Source organism: Urtica dioica, chromosome 7 (genome assembly GCF_054948205.1).
Source record: "Urtica dioica subsp. dioica isolate 48M chromosome 7, U.dioica_male_clone48M_v1_H2, whole genome shotgun sequence".
NCBI classification, from domain to species: Eukaryota; Viridiplantae; Streptophyta; class Magnoliopsida; order Rosales; family Urticaceae; genus Urtica; species Urtica dioica.
This window is the reverse complement of record NC_142762.1, coordinates 45,429,362-45,448,857: the sequence shown is the minus strand read 5'-3', so window position 1 is coordinate 45,448,857 and position 19,496 is coordinate 45,429,362. Positions and strand designations below refer to the sequence as shown.

The window sequence follows — 19,496 nt, the reverse complement described above, 5'->3', positions numbered from 1 at the left end:
TCACCCCCATATTACCTAGGGAATTTGACGTTAATAATACCATCTTGTTGTCACTTACCATATTTAGCCCAAAACTCAAAATTTGACACATGTAATACCTACACCAATAGGTAAAGACTATTATACCCTCAAAACTCATTTAAACGAAATAAATCATCCCAACCCAATTTTCTCCATTTTCCCTCGCACACCTACACCTCTTCATCTTCTCGGTTTATCTCCCTCCCTCTCTCTCTCACGATTTTTCAAACCTCCAACCCCTCCCACATTTTCGCTCTCACGATTTCACTATCTCTTCATCTTCCCTCCCACGATTTCGCTCTCTAATCATCTTCCTCTGTGTCTCTCTTTCTCTCCCTGTCCTTCTCTTTCTCTTTCTCGCTCAAAAATCGCGACGACCCATCTCGGGGACCCACGACCCAGCTCTCGGCGACCCAGGTCTCGGCGGCGAAGGCGCAACCCACCTCTGCTCGACCCAGCTCTCGGCGACCCAGCATTCGGTGACCCAGCTGTCGGCGACCCACTCCTCGGCGACCCAGCTCTCGGCGGCGAAGGCGCAACCCACCTCTGCATGACCCAGCTCTCGGCGACGAAGGCACCTCTGCTCGACCCAGCTCTCGGTCTCTATCACATTCTTGACGTTAATCGGTGAAGAAGAAGAAAAGATTGTGTTCATCTTCATATCAAGGTAAATCGGCCGATCTCTATTAAAGCCTCAAATTGATTGAAAACTCTATTTAACCTCAAATTATTTGATTTAGGGTTTTTGGCTCAAATTTTTTTTGGGTGTTTTAGTGTATTTGGTGTTTGGGCGAGTGTTTGTTGTGTTTGGCCGAGAATGTGTTGTATTTGGGCGTTTGATTGTATTTGGGTTTGGGTGTTTGAGTGTATTTGTGTTTGGGTGTTTGAGTGTATTTGTGTTTGGCCGAGAATGTGTTGTCTTTGAGTGTTTGTGATTATTTGTGTTTGGGCGAGTGTGTCACGGAATGACCCGAGTCCGTGACACTTGTGTCACGAAGTGGATTCACTCCGTGACACATATTTCATTTATTTCGGTCTCTTAAAACCCTAGAAATACTGGTGAGTGTTTGTTAAAACCCTATTTCATTTACTCAAAAAGGTATGAGTATCTCTATTTCATTTATTTCGGCCGAGTGTTTGTTGATTTAGGGTTTTTGGCTCAAATTTTTTTTGGGTGTTTTAGTGTATTTGGTGTTTGGGCGAGTGTTTGTTGTGTTTGGCCGAGAATGTGTTGTATTTGGGTGTTTGATTGTATTTGGGTTTGGGTGTTTGAGTGTATTTGTGTTCGGGTGTTTGAGTGTATTTGTGTTTGGCCGAGAATGTGTTGTCTTTGAGTGTTTGTGTGTATTGTGTTTGGCCGAGAATGTGTGTGTTTGTGTGTGTTTCGTGCTCGTGTATATATTTGATTGAACAATGTTAGGGTTTGACGAGTGTGTGTGTGCGTATTTGGTCTTGAAGTTGTTGAAAATTGGTGACTTGATTTGTTTCAGGTTTTATATATTCAATGACGAAGTCTAAAATAACCAAGGTCGAGGAGGCCTCAAACGTTCGAAGAAGTTCTAGGACGGCTTCGAAAAGGAAAATAATTTCGCCGTCCAAGCGTTCCAACGATGACGACGCGTTCGTCGTCGCACCAACAAAGATAAAGAAGGTATAGAATAAAAATGAAGTGACTTAATTAGATGTATGTGCACCTGTTTGATTTTGTTTTGTGTTTGATATAGCAAAAAAACAAGGCTGAGTCATCGGGCGTTGCGACCGCCTTGGAGAGTCCTACAACTGCTATTCCCCGAAAGGTGAGTGTCAGAAACTCATTTTGATCCTGGTTCGTGACAGATGTGTCACGGACTCGATGACTTCGTGACAGATGTGTCACGAAGTCAGCGAGTCCGTGACACATCCGTCACGAAGTGGGTGAGTCCGTGACACATCTGTCACGAACTCAAGCATAATGGTTTCACTAATAATGTCATTGACTCATATGTGTAGGAGTGGAGACGGTTTATACCTGAGTCCAACGTTGAAGGATTTTCCTTTAACTTCCACGGGGGATTGGAAAATTTCCTCGCTCTCTTACTCGGCCGCAGCGCCGAGACTCAAGCTGGATTCGCCCAATCATGTTTTGGGCAGTTCGTGGGGCAACCCAAAATAGTCCGGTCGTCGGCGATTATAAGCCACTTGGTGTTGAGGACCGGGAGCTTCGAGGGCGAAACCACTGACGGGCTTCTGATTGAGATTGGAGGCCGAGTCCGGGAGTTCACGAAGAGAGACTTCCAGGAGATCACATTCCTCAAAGTCGTCGATGACTACGAGGAATTCAAGTTCGAGGGGGTTGTTTCTAATGACAGTCTGTTCAAAAAATTCTTCCCGGGGAAGTATTTGAGTCGGAACTTGGTCAACCAATTCTTGGAGGCGAGCGTAGATTGGCCGACAGAAGTTCAGGTAAATTACCTGAAAATTTACTTCGTCTTGAGTGTCCTCCTGGCGGACGATGCGAAGAACAGGACACCGTGCGTAGAGCTCATTAAGGCGGTGGAGGACACGGACACATTCGGTCGCCATCCATGGGGCAACGTGGTGTGGAACTACCTTCTCGGCGAAGTCCGGAAGTTTGTGGAGAAGGGTGGCGAGCCAATGGAGCAAGGTAAAAAAAAAAGGAAGCTCCATCTCCCCGGATTCGTCGAGCCGCTTCAGGTTTGGGGGTACGAGTGTCTTCCTTTCCTGACGAACATGGGGGTTTGTGAGAAAGTCTCCACCACAGCTCGGCCAATAATGCGTCGGTGGAAGTCTATCGGACTTGTTCAGGATGCCGCCATGAGAGGAATCAACTTCAATGAGGTAATAAATTTGTAGGTTAATTCATACTTAATATTGATCACACTCATTTGTTAACTTGTCCCACGTATAGGTTGAATTTCACGGAATCGGCGACACTTCTTCAAGCGTTGCAACCCCTCCTACGACGGCAGCGGGGGTGGACAAACGCTCGGAGAAGAAACCCAAAAAAGCCGCCCCACAACCAGAAACACCACCACCACAACCACCACAACAACCGTCCCATTCACAAGCACAGACAGTTGAGGTAACACAATTTTGGGTTTCTATTTTAATTTAAATGAATCCACTCCGTGACACATCTGTCACGGAGTGGATTCACTCCGTGACAGATGTGTCACGGAGTGGATTCACTCCGTGATAGATGTGTCACGTACTGGATTTACTCGTCAGTCAGCTTACTTTGTTATTTTGGTCATGGACAGTCCCGGCTCGACTCTCTCGAAAACTCAGTTGGAAATCTCGACGAGCGTTTCCGCTATATGCAAGACGACTACAGGAAGTTCAAAAAAGAAATTTTGGACGCGGTGAAGAGCTACAGAGTGGCTCTTGATGAACTGGATCAGTACTACGATTGGAGAAACGAGTTACAGTTAGAAAAGAAGCGCCGGGAGAAGAAAGCGGCCAAATTGAAGAAGTGGGAAGAAGTGATGGTGAAGAAGAGAGCGGAAAAAGAAAAGAAAAAAAAAGAGGAAGAAGAATATGTTGAGAAGCTGAAGAAAATGCAGGAAGAAGAGAAGAAAATGCGGGAAGAAGAAGAGAAGAAGCAGAGAGAAGAAGAAGAGGATAAGAAGAAAGAAGAAGAGGAGAAGAAGAAGAAAGAGGAAGACGAGGAGGAGAAGAAGAAAGACGAAGAAGAGAAGAAGAAGAAAGACGACGAAGACGAGAAGAAGAAGAAAGACGACGAGGACAAGAAGAAAAAGGACGATGACGGGGACAAGAAAAATAAGCAGGACAAAGACGACAAGAATAAGAAGGACGATGGCGCCAAGAAGAGCAAGAAACAGGAGGAGAAGAAGGATGGCAACCAAAAGAAGAAGAAAAACGAAGTCGAGAAAGGGAAAAAGAAACAAACCAGTCAACAAGAGGTACAAGATATGCAATAGACATATTATTTTTTTCTTTAAGAGTGGATTCACTCCGTGACAGATGTGTCACGGAGTGTACTTAGTGCGTGACACAGTGTCACGGAGTCGATGAATTTCGTTATTTTGATTACACTCATGTTGAACTAAATGATTTTGAATGGTCAGGAGGATGAAAGTGACGTCGAAAACACACAAAGTCAACAATCTTGGGGTGATGAAGATTCGCCTCTCAGTCTAGAAGCCCAAATGAATGCAGAGGCTATGGAAGAGTATGAGTTGTTAGGGACACAGGGGGTTCAATAGGTACCTCCATTAATTTGATGGTTGAACTTAATTCTTGACTTGTTTAGAAGCATATAATTGTTATGGTTGAACTCAAATAAGCATATAATTGTTATGGTTGAACTCAAATAAGCATATAAAACGTGTCGAATTACAAACCAAACCAATGTCCCATCCCCGGAGCCCTCATTTCCGGTGGAATTGGGTTGCGACACGTAGCTCTATTGTGACCTACACCTCCACAACGGGAACATTTACGAAGCGGGGCATCAGATTCTCCAAGAGAGGGAATCCTTCTCTTCTTAGGTCTACCCGCCGGACGACCTAAGAAGTTAGGCGGATTTACTTTGATCTGCTTGATTTCGTCGGGAAAAGTCCATGACGATTCACTTCCTTGAGGATGAATAACCCCTGCATACGCCAATTTCCAATACTCGGTCGTGTAGTACTCTGCACAATAGCTCTCAACTGGTAGGTTGCGTAAGCGACAAGCCGCAATGGCATGGACACATACAAATAGATCAGTTTGAAATTCTCGACACGAGCACGTCTTATCAATCAAGTTCACTGCCCATGGTGTTCCTTCTGTGTCTAAAACCTCGAATTCGTATACTGCAGAAGGCCGGACCTAAAACATAAGCAAAAAAAAGTTTAAACATAACCACTCAGTCCGTGACACATGTGTCACGAAATGACCCGAGTCCGTGACACTTGCGTCACGAAGTGGATTCACTCCGTGACACATGTGTCACGGACTGAAGTCACTCCGTGACACAAGTGTCACGGACTCGGGTCATTTCGTGACAGAATTTAAAAATTAAAAACACACTATAACCTGCATATTTGCCGAGACAGCAAGTTTTTTTAACATTTCGGTATGATATTCCATTGACAACACACTTTGAGTTGATGCCGCCTTTTCTCGTCGTTGGTAGAACCAAACTTGCATTCTCTCCCTCAACCAATCAAGGCACTTCACTATTGGAAATGATCTTGCTTTAACAGTTAACGCATTCAAAGACTCTGCGTTGTTTGAAGTTATGATCGTATACCTTGATGTCTTGAAAAAACAACGTGCCCACTTCTCATTTCCTACTTCGTTGACAAGGTACGGACGTATCAACGGGTCTTCCTTGTCCAACATGCGCATAAACTTTTGATATTCAAATATAGTATACGCTTTTGCTGCACCGTAGAACTTCCAATTGAATTCCTTGCCAAGTTTTTTGAATTTTGCCTTGACGTTATTCTTCACGTGGTATGCGCAAAAACCATGTTCTGCTCTTGGAAAAACTTTCTTCGCGGCGTTAATGATTCCGGTGTTTCGGTCGGATACGATGACCATGTTATCCCTCTCCCCCAATGCTTCCTTAAGTTTGTTGAAGAAATAAAACAAGGACTTGGAAGTTTCGGACTCACCAATACCATAGGCAAGCGGGAATATTTGCTCATTTGCGTCCATCGCGGAAGCCGTAAACATGCTGCCCTTGTGATAGTTTGTCAAGAAGGTTGCATCAACAATTACAACAGGTCGACAATACTTCCATCCCTCTCTGAACGGAGCCAAAGAAACGAAAAAGTACATGAAATATTTATGACGGTCAGTTTTTAGGTCGATGAGAGAACCTGGATTCTTTTGCTCTAACATGTACTTGTATTTTGCAAGAGAGGCATATGACTCATCATCAGTCCCATACAAGGATTGTATTGTACATTCTTTTGCCCTCCATGCTTTTCTGTATGAAATATTGACTCCAACCTCTGTTCGCATGTAACTCTGAATCTCCTTTGGGGTACAACTATGTACAGTTGGATCAATAAATTTGTGTTTCACCCTCTCTCCAACGAACTCTGCAGTAGCTTGCGGTTGCCCTTTTTGTCTTTCCTCCACAGAACAAGTGTGCTTTGGATCATATCTTGAACCATAAACACATACACACGATCAAAAACAATTTAAAATTAAAAGGGCATACATTTCCTGACATATCTGTCACGAAGTACATCCACTCGTGTCAGGAGTGGATTCACGTCGTGATAGATCTGTCACGGACTGATTCATCTACGAAGAGAAATGAAATTTCAAATAAAATCAGTTTTTAGGTCGTGAAATTTTACCTTCTAATTTCAAAACAATCCGTGTTCTTTAGCTTCACTGCCCGGACCGCCCAATCACAATTTTTACCCGCACAAATGACATGAAGTTTGAGCGGAGATGAGTTCTTCGTTTTGAACCGATAATGATTATTGATTGCATCCATCCGCAAATGCTTCAACAACGCCGCTTTGTTTGCATATAATCCTTTTTTTTTACTCTTACCGGAGATAAAATATCCAACACCTCAATATCGTTACTCTCGACACATGTATTTGATTCGGGAGCCGTAACCGAACACCCCCCATTCTCTTGGCTCGATACATTCTCTTTTCTTTGTGATCGAGTTGGCGGCTGTGGTGGAAGAGGAGGCTCTTCCTGGTGTTGAGTCTGTGGTGGAGCCTCTATTGACAAAATAACTGGTGGTGGAGACCTTCTGGGTTGGGGTGTTGCCTGGCTAACAGTATTCATGTCATCCAACCCAACAGTATCATTGTCGAAAGCCTCCGGACTTGGTACGTCCCATTCACGTGCCTCGGATATAGGACTCGGCATGTTTGGAATGATCCTGCTTCGATTGCAACCAAATCCACTCTCGCTTGTGTTTGCTGTTGGAGTGGATCCAACCCGTGGAGAAGACGCGCCATCCGCTTTTTTATCCTGAAATGCCTCCGGACTAATCTCAAGTACAAGATTCAACTTCGTCCGGTTCGGTTCGTTCTTCCTCAAGTACAAATAACATCGCAAACTTTCGTCGTCGTCTATGGTTGGCGGTACGAGCCCGTCAGCTTCATGCTTGACGTTGATTGAATGCGTTGCAGGGGTCACGTTCAACCGAGCATACAATGTTTGCATCAAACTTTGGTAATTCAATTTGGTAGGAAGTAAAAGCGTAAGAGTACCACCCTCTTGATATATGCCCGGTTTTACCCATTTCCCGCTATGCTTAGCATATAAACATATTTCCGCCATACCTGTATACGTTCACTCAGTATTAGAAATGAGTATTAAAAGACGGTTATTAACATGGAAAAACATCCAGTTCGTGACACTAGTGTCACGAAGTGAATCCAGTTCGTGATACCTGGAAAATTTCAACACTGAAATTCCAAACACCATTTTTGGCGAAGTAAAAACTCAAAAAAGCTTTGGAACACGTTCAAACTGAACGAAATCACTAAAATAGCTCTTAGTTGTTAGAAGAACAAGCTACTTACCCAGATTTGACGCCAAGATTTGACGGTCACCGGAGAAGACACTCGACCCAGATCTGACGACGGTGACCGGAGAAGACTTGGACCCACGCTGAAGAGGGTGAGCGATTGAAGAGTGAGCGTGAATGAGAGAGATGCTTGGAGGGAAATGAAGATCTGAGTCAGCGTGAATGAGAGAGCTGCTTTGGAGCGTGAATGAGGGTTTTTTTTTCAGAGACCGTGAAAGAGAAAGTGAAGATGAGAGAGTGAGCGCAAGAAGGAAGATCTGAGGGGAGGGTAATTGAGGAAATTTTTATTTCTCTTTCCTAGTCAAAGTAACATATGTGTCAAAATATTGGTTTTGGGCTAAATATGGTAAGTGACAACAAGATGGTATTATTGCTGTCAAAACCCCTATTACCTACTTCATATTTAAAATTTTGATTATTGTCAATTGTTTTTATGAAAAATTGTACAAAATAGCAATTTGAAACTTATTGATTAGCAAAATAATAAAAGTTTCAACTTTTCAGCAAAGTAGTCAAATTTACGTTTTCAAAATTTTTATGACAATCAGGAATAAAATTTTTGACGATTATTATAAGCAATTTATCACTTTCAACAAAATTTATCATATGGTCAAAAAAAATTTTGAAAACAGATTGCTGCACATTTTAGCTATTTCACTCATTTAAGACAAACTTTGGCTATTTTGCAAATTCATAGCTTTAAATTGGCTATTTAGCTACATCATCCTTCAAAGTTATGTTATAGCCAAATAATTCCATATTATCATTATACTCGTGATTAAGATTCCTACGAATTTAGTTAACTCTAAGAAATATCTCAACTTTTGAAATTCTAGCCAAGTTTAATTTAGGCAAGTTAGGGGATTAGTAATATATTAATCTAAATGATTATATTATAATAATCATATATTTTTAAACCATTGTTAAATAGTTATGGTGTAAACTAAAAATGCATGATAAAATTTTCATATATTTATTACCTTCAGTTATTTATTTATTTATTTGTTCGACCTGTAATTTTCATATATTTGGAGGACCTCTAACAGAGGTCAATTAAGATCATATAAAAATGAACAGAAAAATAAATAAATTAATGTGTCCCTCTCCCAACACATTTAGTATCATAAAATAAATTAGGACCATAAAGCAACTGGCAAACAACTTGGTACGAATAGTAATTGCGTTAAACTTCATTTCACCAACACACAACGAAGAAGAACAAAAAAACATAAATGCAAACAGAACAATGTTCTTTTTTGGGTTAGCATGGAAGGAAAAGGAATATGGTGTGTATTCACATATATGGGAGAATCACATGAAAATATATGAGAACGTGAATCGAACCTTGCATCATACAACAATAAAAGAAAAAAAAATGCAATCTTATGAGTATGGGTGGTTCACTCAAGCAAGATTGTAAACCACATATATGGGAGAATCACATGAAAATATATGAGAACGTGAATCAAACTTTGCATCACATACAAAAATAAAAGCAAAACCTACAATCTTTTGAGTATGAGTATGGGTGGTTCACTCAAGCAAACTTCTAACCACGTTCCATCCATGATGAGACGATGTCTTTTAGTGTTCAAAGTCAAACAAGTTTGATTTTGAACCAATCTTTTGAGATCTCGTATACTATAGCGTTACTGGCGGCCCATAACAAGCATTCTATTTCTTTAGATGTGCTTAGAGCCTAAAAAAGTAAGATGTAAAGGAAAATAGGATTGCCTTTTTTTCGTGTTATTCCGATTGCGAAAAACGTGAGAGAAATGAAAAAAAAGAGGAAATTTTATAAACAAAAGTAAGGTTTCATTATCTACATAAAATCATACGGAAAATGAAACCCGTCCAAATGTTTACATGCAGGCTTTACTTTGTGTCTCTTGTCCTCGTTTTTTTTTTATAACTTTCAAACCCAACATAGGAATTTAGATTTTTCTTTCGATATTTTTCGTCAAGACTTCCCTCCGCTTTGTCCTAGTTCTGAAGCGTCCCTAATTGTCGGATTATCGGGGGTAGACTGTTTAGTTAAGAAAAGAATGTTACCAAACCTAACACAATCCGGATCAGACCATCATATACGTTTTGAGAAAAGAAAAAAAAAATCAGACTAGTAGATCCAAATGAAAATATAAACCATGATTTCAGACAACACAACAAGAGAGGTTTCCATAGTATCACTTTGAATCACTATGAATGCTTTGGAAAAATTTTAATTGTAAGTCTTTGATTATGAGCTCATCTCCCTATATTAGAATTGAGATGTAACCTTTTTCTCGAAACATTTGTCTTTGTAAATTTTGAATGTATTCATTTTAATATTTTTAAATCTTTAAATTTTGATTATTGGATGAAAATATTTACAGCTATTGAAACTTTTTTACAGTATATAATGGTTTTGTGTTTGTACATTCTTACATTTTCTTGAAATGTTAACATTTTCCGAGACCGTTTACATTTGTTAAAATTATTTAAAAACTTTTTATTTTCAATCATTCAAATATTTATATTTTCTTTAAATGTTAACATATAGTAAATTTGTTTTCATTTGACTTCATATACCCTTAAGAATTTCACTAATAAAATAAGTAAAAATAAATTTGTTAAGAGAAGTAAAAAAAAATAAAAGAAGTATAATTGTCCAAAATACGAGTAAACTCGATACTCTTGGAAGATAAATTTGACTAAAAATATGATTCATAAGTCATGAAATTGAGTTTATTATTTAGTAATGTGAAGTATTTTAAAATACGACTCTTTATACCCATATATCCGCGATGACCGAATCAATTGAGAAAATCAATGATTCTATAGTCTCCGTAGTTGGCCGCCAAAAAAAAAATGTAGTCTTTATCGGTATATTGGTCAAGTGACTAATTTAGGCAAAAACATATTTAATCAAAATTTTCTTTAGGAACTTGAAAAGTAGTGGATGTTTTAAGAATTCTCATATTCAAAATGGTATTCACGCTTTTCCCCAATAACATTTTAGGTTTGGCCTATATGTATATATTTTGGCTGTATCAATAATGGGCCTCAGGAGCCCACTAAGGTTGGCAGGAGAATAAAACATAATTTTTTTTGGAATAAATTACACTAATCCCCCTGAACTACTGACAACTTAACAAAGTCGTCCCTAATTTTTTTATCCTGACAACAATGACCTCGTACTTTGACATTCTTACAAGGATCATCCCTCCTATTTTTCAGACGTTCTGTTAATTTTAGAGGCATGTTTTTGTCACGTGTTATGTGAAATGGGGGTATTATGGTAAATGACGCACTTTGAAAAAAAATTAATAAACATATTTATTAAAAAATAATTTAAAAATCCCAATCTCTGTTGGTTGCTCTTCACGAGCATTTCTTTTCGTTTTATTTTTTTGATGATTTTTCTTATTTTACATAACACTTTACCAAAAAGTGTCCCTAAAACAAACCGAATGTCTGAAAAATAGATGGAGAGACGATTCTTGTAAGAATTTCAAATTCAAGCAGGAAAAAAAAATAGGGATGGCTTTGTTAAGTGGTCAATAATTCAAGGGGCATTTGGTGTAATTTTTTCTTTAATTGTCAGAAAATAGAAACATAAATCATTCCAGGAGCGACAATAGTGGATATGGTCATAGATCGTGTCCACTTCCCATTCGTTGGTTTTCATAAGAACTCGGATTCGGCAAAGAACGCGCTTCTTCACCAACACTCAGACGAAGAGGTAAACACCAATATATCCAGTTTATTTCTCCATAATTATTACTCTATCACACATGAGTTATAGCTTTATTTCCTTGGCTGTCTCGTTCTAATTAACTGCAAATGATTCGTTGCCTTCTCGTTCGAACATGAGCAACTGTCAAAGCTTTCGAGTTTCATTTGGGAAAAAAAAAAAAATTCTAGTTCTGAAGATAAATGCAATCTTTCTCTGACCTAGCTCTTTAGATAGATTAGTAATACGGCTTTGAATGCGTTCAATGGCACTGCGAGTCTTCAGATTTTTTTTTTTTTTTTGGCCTTAGTCTTGTTACTCTGCTCGGCTTGAAGTTTGTTCATGTATATTATCAATGTGTGATACGAATCTACAGGAAACAGTGAAGATCCGATTGACTTATAAGGATAGAGTCTTTGACTAGAGTGTATTACTATTAGTACCATGCAAGTCAAGAATACCTCGGATTGCAAGTCATTGCTCAGCTTCACCAGAACAAGCTCAAACAGATCACTCAAGAAAAGCGTGAACTCCATAGTTATGGGTCCAATTCACGACAGAATTAACCCGAGACTAGCCGTCAAAAGGCGGAAGAACCGAGTTAGTTTTAGGTTTAGCCGAACAAGAGCCGAAGCTGGATATGGAAACCAAGGAGAGATTCCCGAGGAAGACGACGATCTTTGTCCCGTGGAGTGTGTGAAAGAGTTCGATAGTGACGAAGAGTTCAAAAGGATTCTAGACAAGGCCAGCGAAGCGGGGTCTCTGGTGATTGTGGATTTTTATCGAACATCTTGCGGGAGTTGCAAGTACATCGAGCAGGGCTTCGCTAAGCTCTGCCGCGGCTCCGGCGACGATGAAGCCCCGGTTATATTCCTAAAGCACAATGTAAGAATCTCGATTTCTTGAATATTCTCTTTATATAGTGAAATTTGATTGGCTGATCTCGCTGCAGGTACTTGATGAATACGATGAACAATCCGAGGTCGCTGAACGGCTTCGAATCAAGGTAACTTTCTCTCTCTCTCTCTTGGAATTCTCTAATTAGACCTTTATCGTAACGTGTGTGTGATTCTGATATTGATATCGTTATCGATACATAGACAGTGCCACTTTTCCACTTCTATAAAAACGGAGTCTTATTGGAGGCTTTCGCAACAAGGGACAAAGAACGGATTATGGAAGCTATCCGTAAATACACATCCTCTGAATCTCAAGTCTCATGAACTATTCGCGTCTGTGAGAGAGAGAGAGAGAGAGAGAGAGAGAGAGAGAGAGAGAGAGAGAGAGAGAATCGATTGATTACTGTAAAATAACATTTTGGTATCTTGTTTGAGATGTTGATAAATATATGTCCCATAATATACATAAAGTGACAGTCATGATATATTCATGGTTTATACTATTGTGCACATGGGTTAATAATCTAATGTGCTCATAGTAATGAGTCATTATGCTCGTCATCATCATCATCATCGTTTGAGAGTGGGTCTTCGGGGTCTCTGTTACCTGCATAAGACAAACAGCAATGAACTCTCTGAGAGTGCTCGGGTTAACCCAATGTCGGTGACTTCGAGACTCAAATCACCGTACACTAAGTCGATGTGAGATGACGTGGAAGTTTGTATCTAGTGTAGAAAGAGAGAGACGATGAGAGAGCGTTTTGAGCCCAAAAAATTGTCTCACATGCCACCAAATGAAGGGCGTGACTTGAACAAGGAGGAGCGACGGCCATGAAGCCCAATGCGGACACAAAGGAAAAGATAAACACGGAAACAAAAAAAAAATTTACACTAAGAGCATCTCAAATATAGAGCTGCTCTTGTTGAGTTGTATGTAAAAGATGAGCAACCATTGTTTTGAAGATTAAATGACTTATTTGCGTCAAACACCCGAATACCCGAATATAAAGATATTTTGAAGATATTTACTTGCTTGTCAAACATGTCATTAGATCTTCAAACATGTCATTGAATCCTCAAAGAAATCAATATATATATATATATATATATATATTAATATATATATTCCTCTATATATATATAGAAATTTGCGAAAAATGAAAAGTAACAATCGAATCATCTTCAAAACATCACTGAAGGTATACGCAACGCGGGAGAGAGAGAGAGAGAGAGAGAGAGAGAGAGAGAGAGAGAGAGAGAGAGAGAGAGAGATTAATGACATCCGAATCATCTTTGAGGAGGAATTGGTGAATAATAAATGATTTTTTAAATGATATTATCTTTGGCCAAACCCAAATCTAAGTTATAAAAGTAGAATAATCATTTGCTATTGGATAATGAGAAAAACAAGAATCAGAATGTCATACATATGGAATCACTCTATGTATTTGATAATGATGTGTCATGTGGACTTCGAGCTTAAACAAGTAAGCCCAAAACTCTAATATGCATGAGCTTAAATTTTAACATACTTTGAGCAAAAAAAAAAAAAAAAAAAAAAATTAACATACATAAGAGCTGTATAAAATCACTTTTTAGTCCTTTTTTCCTACGTAGAATTTCTCCTTTAACTCAAATTTGGGTACAATAAAATAAGAAAACACAATTACTTGAATGCTTGAAGCAATTTCTTAATGAACTTCTCAGTTCTATCTTTCTAATTCAATTGTTTTAGGTTTAAAATTTGGATTATTCTTATTATTAGCTAGTTATTAATATTTTTCTTATTTGTATCAATTTTTTTTTATTAGGATAGAAGATGAATTATCTACTTTATAAAATGAGCTATTGAGACATTTCTCATAAAGAAAGATTTAGATACCAGAGGTAAAGAAAAAGATGAAGATGATAAAATTAATAAAATCTTGATTGATTTTACCAGCCATGACTTAAGGTAAGAAAAGTATAATATATATAAATATTTTTTTTTCAACTTACTTTTATATGGGTCTTTTAGTTATATAGGCATTTGACTTATAGCGTTTTGTATAATACGCAATTTTTTATATATTTTTTGGAAATAATCACCTCAACTTATTTACGGCACTTAAAAGGATCAAAAAAACCCAAATTAGGCGAGAATGTTTTTGGGTATTTTTGTCTAATTTGAGTACCGTAAATAAGTTGAGGTAGTTATTTACTAAAAATCTACAAAAAAGTTTGCCTTATCTAGCAATTCTTAGACTTTCGGTAGCTTATTTGGTTAGTTTTTTGTTTTTATATTGCATGTATTTGTACGCGTTATTAGCTATATCAATAATATTATATATTAAAAAAAACAACTTTAAGCCCACCAAGTATTATACTGATGTTCGTAGTGAAATGTAATATTTTGATTTTTAATATCAATGATGGTTAAAGATTATACAACTTTTTCTCTAAATATATAATCTTTTTCTTTTTTTTGTAGTTTACTTTTGTTTTTAAGAGGCCTAATTTTGTTTATGGCATAGCCGGCCAGAGGGCCAAGGTAAATTAAGTGTTTTAGTTTAACGCTAATAATACTGAGCCTTTAATCTTTATCATTTCGATGTGTATAACTATAATAGTAATGACTATCAAGATGGAGGAGAGCAATGCCTAGGCCTCAAAAGGTGAGAGGCAACCGAATGGTTGTTCGTCACTTCTTGCGAATGCAACTCAATTAGCAAATGTGATCCACCGGACCGATTATGACGTAGTGCTCATGAGAAAGACTTGACTCCGAATAGGACATACAAGTTTGAGCACAACGCGATCATGTTCTTTAACCTCGAATTCAAGCTAAGTACGAGTGAAGGCTAGAATTAATTACCCAAATGGCTATTCTTTTTCGGATCCGGTGGATCTCGTGATTTTTTTTCTTTGATAATCTAGCAACGTAACTAATTTCAAACACAATTTTAAGGATGTGTAACCAACGTTTGATAAATTTTGTAATCTAATAATTTATAAAAATAAAAGATTAGAAAATATCGAAAATACCTTATGTAAGATAAATTATAGAAATCAAATAAACTGAAATCAACCCAAAAAAACTTGATATCGCAGTTAATTGGACTACAAAAAAAGAAAAAAAAAATATATTATGGAATAAATCAACTTAATGTGTATTAAAGTTGTATTACTTGGCTGCGATCAAAACGTTGGAGATATATATATATATATATATATATATGTATATATATATATTCAGCCGATTTTAATAAAGGTTAATGTAGTGATTTGTTAAATGACTAATAAAATCACGTCATCATTTGTGGCTATTTTTGAAACTTAAATGAAACGTTGATTATATTGCAATTCAACGTTTCAAGCAATTTAATCCGTGTAACTTTTTTTTTCGGTTTGTTTCAGTGCCATTGATGAAATTTAATGCGGTGTAGATTTGTGTTGGTAAGCTACAAAACTAATAGATAACTAATAGGATAGAGATTCGATTACATAATTCCCATAGTCCACACTTTTGGCTCCAAAAGTCATGATATGTCTTCTCACCAAGTCCAATTTTGCGGGGAAAAAGAGTTGTAGCCACATTTTAGGTAGGGCACAATGAGAGAAGATCATCATAATAACAAGCACTTCACAACTTTGATAAAAGGGGCTTTTAAGGAGAGCCCTATGAAACAAACACACATTGCTCTTTCGTGGCCTCTCACACAAAGCTTTATGACCACAAAAAAGACACGCCCACACCAAAAATGCCTTTGGGAGACAAACGCACGTGAGTGATGGCCAACTTTGCATACGCTACGTCGCTCTGAATCAGTTGCGACGAGTCCATTCACATTTTCAACAAAATAATTTGGTGCACAATTTTTTTTTTTTTTTTTTTTTTTTGCATGAATTAATTGACTAACTATTCAAGGCTGAAACAAAGGCGCATATATGCTCATATTACAAATCAAATCCCCTCGATGGTTTTTCCGAAGGGTTAAGCAGGGACACAATGCCGATAATTAATTAATAGAGTCGCAAAAGAAAGAGGTTTTAATAATCAATAAATTATGGCCTAGCTATATAGCAATGTTCTTAGTTTGATTCTCTCCAAAATCTGGCAGGAAGGCCCTTCTGAGGCACCGGGAATGGACTGTATTGGATTCCACTTTCCGATCCCACTAATTCCCACCTGAAAATTCCACACAACCAACAACTAAATAAAACGTTGCTGTTACATAATGAATCCACAAAGCGTTTTGCAAAAAAAAAAAAAAAAAAAAAAAGCTCTCTTTTCATATTTAATTTTTTTGGGTCTACACTAAAAGCTCTTGTCCTTTTCCAGGGATTTGTATTTTCTGCTTCAAAGATATGATTTCTGGCTAAATAAAGAAATGTTACCATCGACGTGGTTGAGTTAAGGACAAGTATATGCGTGTGTATGTGTATAGATACACATACATATATATATATATATATATATATATATATTATAATTACCTGAAGTTAGTGACTAAATGGTGGACCATAACCAAAATTTCAAGCTTGGCAAGTTCGTTTCCGGGGCAAGCATGTGTACCGCTGCCAAATGGCATGAATGTATTGGGCTTCGGTGACACCTTTAAAACACATTTTGAAAGAAAGATTAAAAAAAAAAAAAGTCAAAACTCCATATTCGTTGCTTGTATTCATTTCACATTACCAATTATAAAAATATTATTAAATGATAATAAAAATGGTAATAATGTGTCACAATTGTGAAGCATGCACGTACATCAAATCTCGATGGATCGAATTTCTGGGGTTCAGTGAAAAACTCTGGATTGTGGTGAATGTTTCTGAACAAAGGCATTACCTTCCAACCTTTTGGAATCAAGTAACCTGTCTCACACATGAACCCAAAGTCAATCCTCGTTTTGAGTAATATACTATTATTATTGCCAGCGGATCTAGAATCGTTCTTAAATGTCAACTTTATTATGGGTCTTGACTTTTTTTTTTTTTTTAGTCACTAGTTTCAAGATAAAATATTTTGGTTATATTAAGTTTGACTTGTAACTTAATTAATCTAGTAAAGATGACATACCCTTATACTCCACGTCAGCCACTGCCTCTCTAAAAGTGAAAGATATTATGCTTGCCATTCGCAAGGTTTCTAATACCACCTACAAATATAAACACATAATGAATTTGTTATATAAACTATTTGTCGTTTTCAGACTCTATATACAAGACAAATTAAACACCCTTTTTTTTTAATGATTTATATACCCTTTTAAAAAAAATTGATCATATACCTTGTGACTAGTAGACATGTTTCTAGTCTGCTTCCAAGTCAACGACTGGTTACTTTCTTCATTCAGCTTCTTAATCTCCTTCTGCTCAGACTGCCCATAATTCAACACATAAACACCAAAGAAAATAAAATTAATAAAAAAAAATCTTTCACTATATGGGAAAACAAAAATGAAAAGTCCCATGAAGTGGACGTGATTGTATTTTTTTTCTCCTCTAGAACCCACGAGACGTACGGTACACATAATGAAGCTGACCAATAAATATAGATTTTGACAATATACACAAGAAATAGACTAATAATTCCATAAAAAAAAGACTAATTAATAATAATAATAATAATAATAATAATAATAATAATTATAATAACAATACCTTGACAGCCTCTAGAAGCTTCGGTTCATCATGGAGGAACTTGACGATCCAAGTCATCACACTAGCCGTTGTGTCTTGAGCAGCAAAAAGGACTCCAATTATATTATCTGCTATTTGCTCATCCTTCAACGCCTCTCCTTTCTCATCTTTTGAGTCCAAAAAACACCCCAAAAGATCATTCACAGCCAATCTCTTTTCCTTCCTCTCCGAAATTATGTCACCCAAAATCTTGCTCAACTTTTTCCTTGCCTGCCTCAATTTCATTAAAATATTTATAGATTGACCAAAAAAAAAATTAATAAAATAGATCAATAATTTAAGAGTACTTACGGAAACGGCTTTCTGATAAGCAGTTCCAGGGATAGAGTTAGGGAAAGAGTTATAGCCTTTGTCCACAATGGAATAGTTCTTCTTAAGCTCTTCTTTATACCGAGACTCCAAATGTCCGAAAATCGACAAAATGCCCACATCAAAAGAGTACTACAAACATTTAAAAAAAAAAATAAAAAAAAAATCATCAGTCTCTCATTGATACATAGAAAAACAAAAACCCCACATCAAATTATAAATCATAGTCACCTTTTTCAATTCACGGAAGGTGTTGACCACGCGACCGTTGACCCACGAGCTCGAAGCCGAGTCAGCCAAGGACTGGACATCCGTGACTAAGTTTCTGATGGCGTCGAGAGAGAGAGAGCCTTGGACGAGCTTTCTGAGGCGAGCGTGATAGTCTCCTTGGTGGAAGAACAACGCCGATGGACCGATCAAGCCTTCCTTGCTTTTCGGGTAAGTCGGCTTGAAGAGATTCGATTGCGTCACCAACACGAACTTTGATGCTTCTGGGCTCGCCAACATCACGCACGGACAACCCAGTATGTGCGTCTTGAATATCTCTCCGTACCTATACACCATAACCATGATCATCCGGTTTTAGCCTAGCCACGTACGTGTGAATAAGTTTGATTTTAATATTTTGTACCTTTTTTGTTTGAAAGAGAAGAAAGTGGATGGGTCTTGGGAGTATAGTTGGAGCGTCTCGCCGATGTAAGGCCAGCCAAGCGAGCCCGGAGGGAGTTTCCGGTGATCTCTTTGCAATGATGACGTCACGCCGATCTTCTTGAGAAAAATAAGAAAGACAATGAGAATGAGCGCATAGAGTAATATAGTGGAGATCATTTTTTTTTTTTTTTTTGGGAGTAGGAGTTGATTTTCAGAAGCTTCTCTAGAGGACTATGGTGTTATATGGGTTTGTTTTGGAGTTATATTAGTTCTCAGATGAGAGTTGAGACTATGGGAAGTGAAGCCTTATATAGAGCTAGAAAGTTCAGAATATGTTTATATTAAATAATTTTTTTTTTATTTGTCCTGTTCATTAATTTATTTGGTTACGGGGATGGTTTATAAGAGGGGGAAAAACGAACAGAATCAATGTGATAAGGACGTATCATCCTATCCTGTAGGCAATAAAAAAAATTATTTAAAAAACAAAATACTTAGTACGTTGATGTGGTTTCCATTAAGGCAATTTTTGTGAGAGTAGTGTATGCCTTTTTTTTCATACCCAATTTTAAATTAAGAATATAATTTTAAAAGTGATGAGTAATATGCTGATCTTTCCTTATTCTCTTAGTGATATCACTTGACAAAATTAGCCTATTACTTGGATTACTATCCTTTTTTATGATTAACAATCTTATCT

At 37.5% G+C, this 19,496-nt stretch overlaps 4 protein-coding genes across 5 annotated transcripts; 2 read left to right on the top strand and 2 right to left on the bottom strand.

Moving 5' to 3' along the window:
* Positions 1-1,703: 1,703 nt before the first annotated feature.
* Positions 1,704-4,247, top strand: LOC149392106 (uncharacterized). The gene is made up of 6 exons (XM_089620095.1): positions 1,704-1,709; positions 1,758-1,817; positions 2,011-2,859; positions 2,930-3,103; positions 3,282-3,944; positions 4,110-4,247. The coding sequence occupies exons 1-6, from the start codon at positions 1,704-1,706 to the stop codon at positions 4,245-4,247; spliced, it is 1,890 nt and encodes a 629-aa protein (XP_089476221.1).
* A 130-nt stretch (positions 4,248-4,377) lies between these two features.
* Positions 4,378-5,593, bottom strand: LOC149392105 (uncharacterized). Its single transcript, XM_089621146.1, has 2 exons — positions 5,062-5,593; positions 4,378-4,854 (listed from the first exon to the last, which is right to left on the bottom strand). Exons 1-2 carry the CDS (start codon positions 5,569-5,571, stop codon positions 4,378-4,380), a joined length of 987 nt encoding a protein of 328 aa, XP_089477272.1. The 5' UTR covers positions 5,572-5,593.
* A 5,511-nt stretch (positions 5,594-11,104) lies between these two features.
* On the top strand, positions 11,105-13,221 carry LOC149392104 (Thioredoxin superfamily protein). Of its 2 annotated transcripts, XM_089618865.1 has the most exons (5): positions 11,105-11,261; positions 11,629-12,137; positions 12,205-12,258; positions 12,353-12,510; positions 12,543-13,221. In XM_089618865.1, the coding sequence occupies exons 2-4, from the start codon at positions 11,697-11,699 to the stop codon at positions 12,473-12,475; spliced, it is 618 nt and encodes a 205-aa protein (XP_089474991.1). In that variant the 5' UTR covers positions 11,105-11,261; positions 11,629-11,696; the 3' UTR covers positions 12,476-12,510; positions 12,543-13,221. The 2 variants fall into 2 exon arrangements, with proteins under 2 accessions (XP_089474991.1, XP_089474990.1); XM_089618864.1 differs by having other exon boundaries at positions 12,353-13,221.
* A 2,419-nt stretch (positions 13,222-15,640) lies between these two features.
* Positions 15,641-19,096, bottom strand: LOC149392103 (abscisic acid 8'-hydroxylase CYP707A1-like). The gene is made up of 9 exons (XM_089618863.1): positions 18,777-19,096; positions 18,377-18,698; positions 18,128-18,277; positions 17,798-18,046; positions 17,425-17,514; positions 17,214-17,292; positions 16,902-17,008; positions 16,628-16,746; positions 15,641-16,319 (listed from the first exon to the last, which is right to left on the bottom strand). Exons 1-9 carry the CDS (start codon positions 18,971-18,973, stop codon positions 16,223-16,225), a joined length of 1,410 nt encoding a protein of 469 aa, XP_089474989.1. The 5' UTR covers positions 18,974-19,096; the 3' UTR covers positions 15,641-16,222.
* Positions 19,097-19,496: the final 400 nt, after the last annotated feature.